Source organism: Pteropus alecto, unplaced genomic scaffold (assembly GCF_000325575.1).
Source record: "Pteropus alecto unplaced genomic scaffold, ASM32557v1 scaffold7, whole genome shotgun sequence".
NCBI classification, from domain to species: domain Eukaryota; kingdom Metazoa; phylum Chordata; class Mammalia; order Chiroptera; family Pteropodidae; genus Pteropus; species Pteropus alecto.
This window is the reverse complement of record NW_006494614.1, coordinates 54,658,724-54,667,445: the sequence shown is the minus strand read 5'-3', so window position 1 is coordinate 54,667,445 and position 8,722 is coordinate 54,658,724. Positions and strand designations below refer to the sequence as shown.

The 8,722-nt window shown below is 35.0% G+C and overlaps 1 protein-coding gene across 2 annotated transcripts; it reads right to left on the bottom strand.

Annotated features, from left to right (window-relative positions):
- Window positions 1–995: 995 nt before the first annotated feature.
- TMEM126A (transmembrane protein 126A) lies at window positions 996–8,334 on the bottom strand. 2 transcript variants are annotated; one of them, XM_006926673.3, is made up of 6 exons: window positions 8,177–8,334; window positions 7,920–8,002; window positions 5,943–6,036; window positions 3,105–3,298; window positions 1,864–1,978; window positions 996–1,267 (listed from the first exon to the last, which is right to left on the bottom strand). In XM_006926673.3, exons 3-6 carry the CDS (start codon window positions 6,029–6,031, stop codon window positions 1,075–1,077), a joined length of 591 nt encoding a protein of 196 aa, XP_006926735.1. In that variant the 5' UTR covers window positions 6,032–6,036; window positions 7,920–8,002; window positions 8,177–8,334; the 3' UTR covers window positions 996–1,074. The 2 variants fall into 2 exon arrangements, with proteins under 2 accessions (XP_006926735.1, XP_006926734.1); XM_006926672.3 differs by lacking the exon at window positions 7,920–8,002 and having other exon boundaries at window positions 8,177–8,333.
- Window positions 8,335–8,722: the final 388 nt, after the last annotated feature.

The window sequence follows — 8,722 nt, the reverse complement described above, 5'->3', positions numbered from 1 at the left end:
AGCAGAAAATTCAGAAAGGAATCAAGATGAAAAGAAAAATCACCAGTAATTGTATAATCCAGAGAATATCCACATTAAAACAAAGATTCTTTTGCCTCATAATTGGGATCCGTTCTTGTAAAAGTTTGGTAGGGAATACATTTTAAATGCCTGTTTAAAGAAATCATTTTTGTTTTCTGAAAAATTGAAAATGTATTTTGTTAATTTTGGTTGAATTAACCTTCAGCTACACTGCTTTCTTTAGGCATTGAAAGCCTATTTTACTTATGAAGGTGCCTTTTCTAAGCAATAGGCTACATTTTCCTTTTCATATAATTTTAAGTGGTGTAAGATTACTTAAGTTATGTCATTGTATTTGGAATAGTTAAGATGCTTGTGAATATGATCTGCGATGTCATATTTTTGGTATGACTGGCTTGTTTGAAAACTTTTAGCATTACACAGCTTAAAAAAAAAGGAGGATGGAGTCTGATTTCAAAGAACTATGCCTCTCTAGATGAAAACTTCAAAGACAGAATTAGCCTCAATCTTCTAAAAATATAGCTTTCCAAGGATATAAATGACTTTTGAAGTATGTATTATTAGAACAGCTCAAGCTGAGCCTGAATAACCATCTGTACTGGAATTGATCCCTCTGTGAGGAAAGTTGTTGAATATGTTCTAAGAGCCTATGGATTAATAATACCACCTATGGAAACACTGATTTGGGAAAATGAGGTGTAAGTAACATTTGCTGTAGTGTACCGATAACATTTTCCCTATTTTCAGTCCTGTTTGGATTATGAGATATTCATTGTGAACGCAATGGTTATTTTTTCCTGTGTTAAAGACCACACTCTGCCTAATGTAAAGGAATAGAGCAAGTGAGGTGGAAGAGACAATATTGGGCAAACTAGAGAAGCTATGCTCGTTTAAGTGGGCAGCCTTTACTGGTATTTAGCCTTTTGTCCTGTATAGCCTTTTGTTATAGGTCCCAGATTATATCTCATGTGATGAATTACAAGTCTATGTTTATTCATACATTAGACATAGGTTATTTTTAGTTTTATTTTTGTGTACGTATTTGCTTATCAATCACTGAATTTCTAGGCCAGGTTCAGGCAACTGAAGCGCCTTTATAAGTAGTTTATATTGTCTAGAACCAAGGTATGCAGCAAAGCCAGTCTGCAGCAAAATGGGAAATAACATCCTTCTAAAGATAGGTTTAGAAATTCTGATCCAGTAGGTTAAGATGTTTCCTTTCTCTGGTAGCAGGGCTGAAGAATACCTGTAAGAAAACATTGAGAAAAGTTCACTAAAAAAGATAATTGTATCAAATGACAAACTGATGTACAACATTAATTGCAGAAGTCTTAAGATAAAACTATTTAACAAGGCAATGCTACTATTAGTCCTAAGAACTTTATTTTTGTCCCTTTATCCATTTCACCTCTGGAGGTTCATATAGCATAGACTGCTTGATACGAGAGTTCATTAGAGAATAACAATTATTTTGGAGTTGCAGGCTTATAGCTAGACATTTTCTGATGGAATTTTCCTTTAGTGGAAGTGCTCAAATTCTTAACATGGTGTATATGATATGGCTTTAATGCTAGGCATAGTATTGTTTGCAGCTTTCTGGCTGGCATTCAATATACAAATTAAGGTTAAGAACCTAAACTACACACCCAAGAAAGTATAAATTTTTAGAACTGTTTTCAAATTCTTGAGACGTAATAAAACAAGCCTTAACTCTTTCAAATCAAAAGGTAACATTGCCTTTAAAAATAGAAAACATGTTTGCTGTTTTAATTGTATATTTTCTAGAACTCTTTATATATTATTAAAGTTTTTCAGTGATTATGAAAAAACAAAGAATCCTACCTGGCTGCTAGGCCACCATTCACAGGTATAGCCAAGAAAATAGGGTGCAGACCACCAAAAACAAGACCAACTAATCCACCCCGTGTTACAGTACAGGTTTCACAATTCAAATCACCTAGAAGATAAAGTAGTTCTGGAGATGGTCATCATAGTCAAGCAAACATGATTTAAAGAATGCAAGGTCCCCTTATATGTATCACAGATATTCAATTTTCAGCCAATAATATAGCAAATGCAATTCTACAGGGCATGTTAAAAGCTATAATTAATGTATGGATAACCTAAAATAGCTAGAAATAACTGATTAACTATCTTAGGAAAAATTCTCTAATTTGTTGTGAACTTAAAATAGTCTTGGTTTACACTGCTTCTAGATTTCTGCACTTGTATTAACAAACCTGAGCTAGTATTTTTCTGTCCTTAAGAAACTCGTTTTTAACTCATGGGAGTTACTTATTTTTTTTACAATTTATACCTCATGTTTTTACATTATACAGCATGACTTTATAAATTTTTTTTATTCTTTTCCAAATAAGTTTAAGGTATATTAAAAATAGAAAGCTAAGTTAGTAACTTATGTTTTCACTCAGTCTCTGTTCACTTTAGGCAATAATAGGTTTCCCTGGATTGTAAAAATTCCACACTGATCATGGGGATTCAAGCAAAATACTCATCCAGTTTAAACAAATTTGGTGCAGCACTTAACAGAAGACAATTTAAATGGACTGCCTCTCTTCCCACCACCACGTGTAGTAATAATACTTTTATTTCAAATCACTAATAAAAAAATTTGCCGTGATTAGTTATACTCAAAGCATTCAGCATATATAGTAAACTGTCAAAAGGAAAGTCTCCATATATTTCATAATTCTGGTATATATATTTAGTGCTTTAAGAGAATTCCTACATAGTCTTATTCCCATAAAAATATTTTTTTCTCTAAGGAATTCTCTAAATTTTTTTTTAAACTAAGGCAGTCAGCATTTTTTTTAAATTAAGTTTCCAAATAATTCACTCTAAGCACTGCGAGATATTTACAACTGATATGTATGTGCATTTTTCTTGTTTAATAGACCATGTTAATATGAATTAACTGCCACTTTACAAAGGCTAATAAAGTCCAGTCTTATCTAAGCACTAACTACATTATAGCATATAACTACTCAATATTAATATTTAAGGATTACTGTAAGGTGCAAGTATATACTAAAGCAAACTGGTGATAATGAAATCAAATTTACCTGTATTCAATGGTAAACTTACAAAAGCTTTGTAAGATGCGTTCGCTGTCAAAAATGGAATCACTGCCATTGGTAAGCCTGCAGATATACGAGCCTGTGTCACATTTAAGACGCGCCGGAAAAGACTGTTTGCTATTAGGCCACAGAAAGCAGCATTAAGTCCAATATATATTGATCCATGTTCAAGTAGATCTCTGAGTGGGTGAGAAAAAACGGTAACATTTTCTTTGGCTCTGTTGCATGTCTGAGCTCTCCAGTAGTTCCTACATATTATATAGAACTTACTAGAACTTTAGGAATAACGATACATTTATCCCTTATAGCTCCATAATACAAAAACCTTTTAAAATCATTGTTTTACATGTACATTTTTATTCTAAAAAGGCTTTTGAATGGGCAACACTTAAAAAAGATACAGCGATAAATGTAATTTGTGATTTTGCAAAGGTTACTAGTATGGAAATCTCCCTCCAACTATATTAGCAGGGCAGAGTTCATAGAATGATTTGGATGCCTCTCCTCTGGGCTCCCACAATACCCAACACTTAACCTCTTTAGCATAACACATTAAGGCATTCCCCACTAGTGTTTCCCACTGGTCTGTAAACAATTTAAAGACAATGGATACAAAGAAAAATTGTTGGTTTCAATAGCACCTGACAATGAAGGCACTCAAGGTGAAGTTAATGTTTCCCCTGACTTCCCTAAAGCATTAAAGTCAGGACTAGGGGGCTAGAACAGTAAAAACATTTAAGGGATACTCTTACAACAATGCATTGAAATGGAGAATAAATTGATGTTTTGAGATTAAGTGGTAAAAACTGGTTTTTCCTGTTTCCCAATTAGATTTTAATTTACTATGGTTTAGTAAACCAGAGTTTAAACACAAGTTTAAAATGCATGTTTGGTGTATTCCTTAGTTTTGGAAAAAATACCTAAAATTATTGTTGGATATTGAAAATACTACAAACTCCAGCCTACTGCTGCTTTACCACCTACTGTGCCATGTACAACACAGGTGTTGACCTCAAATCTCTCATTACTCTTACTAATTAGCCAAACTAGCCATACAATATGCCCTCTGATTTCTATGGTTAATACTCAAATAGCTTTTCTAGTCACTCCACCATTATATAAATGTCTGACTTTTTAAAATTTAAAAAAAATGCCCTGCACAATAAAAGCTTTCCTCGGAATTCCTAATTGAGCTTCCTATTTTGTATAAGGTATTACCTGCCACTTTCAGTCATGTTGCTTGTCATTCGATCATGCTACTACTATATGACTTGGTGCTGAAGGCACAAAAAATTACCTTCTGCCTTCACTGTTTTTGTAGTTTATTACTGGATGATGTAAGACGTAAACTTGAGATACAAAGAAGTCTATTAAAATGGTAATGGTAGTAGAGAGAAGCAGTTTCGAAACTTAGGGTACTTAAGATAATATTTAAAGAGTGATGAGAACCTAGAGAACTTACCAAATAACAGAAAACATGAATGTGAAAGACTTGTCTATTTTTGTGGGAGCCAAGGGGATGGAAAACTTGAGCATGTTCTCTAAAATATTTTATCTTATAATCCTATGAAATACATATCTCCATTTTTTTCACAGGAACTAATGCTCAGAGGTAAATAATTTGCCCATATATATTTTATATATTAATATAAAATATATTGTTACTGTTAAATATCATAAAAATAAATATGTAAAGGAGTACAACTGGATTCTGTATAGTTCTGAATTGCTGTCTCCCGATCAGATTTTAATTTATGGCTTACTCATATTTTTTAGTTAATAATTTAGTAAATACAAAATTACCTAGCAGTCTCTTTGCCAGTTAGTTTTCAAAAAAAAACGTGCTTATACAACTAGAAACTCATGACATTGACATATATATAACTAGACACACGAACTAAATGTGATAAAGAAGACCAAATTTAGCAAGTGGCAATGAAATGTATAGCATATGAAATTACTTTGTATTTCAAACCCATCCTATTCATTTCAACCGCCACCACCCTACCATGACACCACTCACCAGGACTACCACGTATTTTCCTACTGGTCTGTCTTCCTTTTCTCTTAAATCTCTTTTTCAAAAAGAGATTAGAATGTTCTTTACAAATGTTAGCTGGATCACACCATTCCCTGCTTAAAACTCTGTTCCTTCAACTTTATGCCCACTTCCCTTGTACTTCAGTAACATTGGTTCTTCAAATATGACCAATTGCTATCATGTGGCTTACGCATATGCCATTCCCTCTGCCTTTTCACCTTTTTTTGTCTCAGATTTTCAGTTTAAATTTAACCTAACCAGAGGCCTTCTTGCCAAGGAGATCTAAAAACACTTTAAGTGCACTGTAGTTCATTCAGTGTTCTCTTCATAGACCAGTATGTTTCCTGTGTAACCTTTTTCTATTTAATATCTTAAAGACCTTTCAGCCACGATCTTATTTTTGACATTCCTAGCTTAGTGTGTTAGATGGCACTCTCTTAGACTGATAAGCATTATGGAAATGAATTGAGAAAAGACCATTTGAAAGTGGTTTTAAAGTTTTGATATTTAAATGAGTCCATAAATGTTTAAATTTGACTTATACTCTACGCTAAGTGGAAAAATAGAACCATCATACAATTAGATATGTCCAAAAAACATGAATTCCAGCCTTGACTTTGAGCAAATGGTTAATCTCTCTGGGCCTTGGTTTTCTTGTCAAGGCAAGAAAGCGGGTTCAGTTTCCTTTTGACATAGTTATTTACACTGAAACCGAATACATTTGAGATAATGAATCAATGAAAAGCCACCTGGAAAAAGATATTTTTAAGATGGGATCTTACCTTTCTGCTTCTGGGAGTTGGTTAATTTTTCTGGTTATGATATCAAAAATTTGGTTTTCCTTGACAGTATCGAGTTCATGATTTTCCATCTCGTCTAAAAAAAATTAAAAATGATTTTTCAATGTAATAGAAAAACAAAAGGGCTTATAAATAGGCTTTTGAAGACTATAAATTTTAAAAAGCATTAGCTATAGATTTAATTCCTTATCTGCATACACACCTGCCCCTCCCCCACAAACTCAATTCTTAGTGAAAGAAATCAGAATATGAAAAGCAGCATTCATAAAGCTTTTAGGAAATATGGAATATCTTTATAACCCTTAAAATATTTCTTAACTTGCAAATAGCACTAAACATAAAAGACAAAACTAATATTAACTAATTACTATTAAGAACTTGTATTCATCAATAGATACCATAAAGATAAGCTAGTGTGGGAGAAATGTTTGCAATATAACTGATGAAAGAGTAGTTAGTACCCAGAATATATAAAGTACAAGTTAACAAGAAAAAGACAAGCAATCCAACAGGAAAAGTGACAAATCGTTTGTACAGGCACTTTACAAAAAGGAAAGCCAAAACAGCCAGTAAACATGAAAATATGCTTAATCTCTTTACAATCAGAGAAATACTAAAACTACAGTGATACAAATATGTACCTAGGTTGGCTAAAATAAAAACCTGACAATTTCAGTTACTGCCAAGAATGTAGGATAACAAACTTGTGCTGCTGGTGGAAGCATAAATTATACCCACTTTGATTATAACCACTTTGGAAAGGAATTCGGTATTTTTTAGTAGTAGAAGACATACCCAGCAATATCACTGCTAGGTACACCCTACAGCAGAAGTCAGCAATCTTTAAAGAGCCAAAGAGTATTTTAGGCTTTGAAGGTTACTTGTGGTCTTTGTTGAATACTTTTTTTTAAAACAACTTTTAAAAAATATAAAAGTCATAGTTGGCTGGCCATACAGAAACAAGCTACAGACTTCTGGCCCACACAGGCCAGTAGTTGGTTGATCCCTGACTAGTTGGGTTGAATGGCAGAGTAAGGCAATGGTGAATGATGAATTTTTAAACAAGATTTCAGGGTAGAATTAGGAAAACCAAACCTTCAGAGATGACAGTAAAAGACAACATGATTTTATAAAATTAGACTTTATTGGTTTACTGTCATCCATTTACAAGATTAATTTACAACACTGAGTAATTTAGCAAATATTTGAGTACTGGTTAGATTGGAGATGACTTGGAAAACGTTGACAACACTGGAATTTCATATCCGTGGACTTAAAATGAACCTATAAGTACAATGAAGGCTTAGAAATTTATGTCTAGGCATCCTGGACTTTTTTTTTTTTTTCCTTAGGCGAGGCAACACTTCGTTGACCTCACATTGCAAGAACCTTGTCAGTTTACAATCCCTTATTTTTTACGCCTACAGTACCTGGTCTTCCTAGGTGGTCTTCCAAATACTAACTAACTAGGCTGGACCTTGCTTAGCTTTCAAGATCAGATGAGATCGGGCTTGTTCAAGGTGGCATGGCTATAAACAAATGTCTGTTGTTTAGGAGGGCCTTGGTTACAAGAACACGACACAACCTCTGCCCTACAGGAGCTTTGAATGATTTTATTTGTGTTGGGTGTGGGGGTGGAGAGGTACATAAGTAATCACATTTGGTATCTATGGAGAAATTGTATGGTGTACATGTCTGAAATAAAAGACATTATGTCCTCTGAAAGTACCTCCTAATGCTATCACTAGTTTTCTGTTCTATGCTCTATTGGTAAGGTTCCGAGTTGTGTGAACTAGCCATTTCTACGGTGTGGCTATTAAAAGTCATCCTTAATTCGGTAAAAAATCTAACCTAGCAGCTCATAATAGGTCATTTTGTCCCTGTTATTAATAATAAATCCCTATCAAAGACAATGGCACCTTTAAATACTATAAATATTTCGAATAGCTTTTGCAGTACCTACGTCACTCAGGATAGCTCCGAGAGGCAATGAAAAAAGTGCAGCGTCTGAAAATTAAGTTAGGCTCAGCAGACCCTGTAAACTGGAAGTAAACCCGGGATTAGATTCCTATTGGCTTATTTTGCATATAAAGTTATTTTTTTCCAGGGTGTAAAACGAAGGGACTGTCGGCACCATAGGCACGACTCCTATCTCCCTTCTCACCCAGTCTCACGATCTCATTCCCGCGCTGTCCTTCCGATACCCGGGTACTTACTGCACTTTCCTAGAATGCCAGTACGTTATGCTCCCCTCCCGCAGCCGGTGCTTCCTCCGGTCTTCCTTCACAGCTAAGGCTCACCGCAACCTTTGCTAAACTCGCCAGGGCGCAGCCATCTTTGGCTGACACGTGACTCGGCCCGAGGCGGGAGCGGGGCCGCTGATTGGGCTCCCAGGACGTAGATCGCACGCAAACCCGACTTCCTGTTGAGGGGCTTCCAGCGGAGGCCGGCGCTGGGGTATTGTGTGCAGTGACACCGGGCGGGCAGATTTCACCTACCCCGGCCTCCGAGGTCGGAGCCTTTAGACCGCAAAATTTCGAGATGAAAGTTGACCCTAAACCTGTCCTTTTCATTGAAAACCTACGTTGGGTACATTGTTTAACTTCCTGGCGGATAGAACCTACCTCATGATATTGACACGAAGTATAAAAAGAAGTGAAAAAAAAAAAAGAACATTGTTTTACTCCATTGATTTCTATTTTCCCTTGGATCTTTAGCTCCCTGTGCCATATTGCGATCTGGTTGACCAACAATAAATCTGA

Excerpts from the sequence above, each read along its gene's own strand:
- TMEM126A (XM_006926673.3), bottom strand. The coding sequence starts at position 6,031 with ATGGAAAATCATGAACTCGATACTGTCAAGGAAAACCAAATTTTTGAT. Across the intron at positions 1,979-3,104 it reads AAGTTTACCATTGAATACAG|GTGATTTGAATTGTGAAACC; the intron begins GTAAATTTGATT and ends TTTATCTTCTAG. Across the intron at positions 1,268-1,863 it reads AATGGTGGCCTAGCAGCCAG|GTATTCTTCAGCCCTGCTAC; the intron begins GTAGGATTCTTT and ends GTTTTCTTACAG.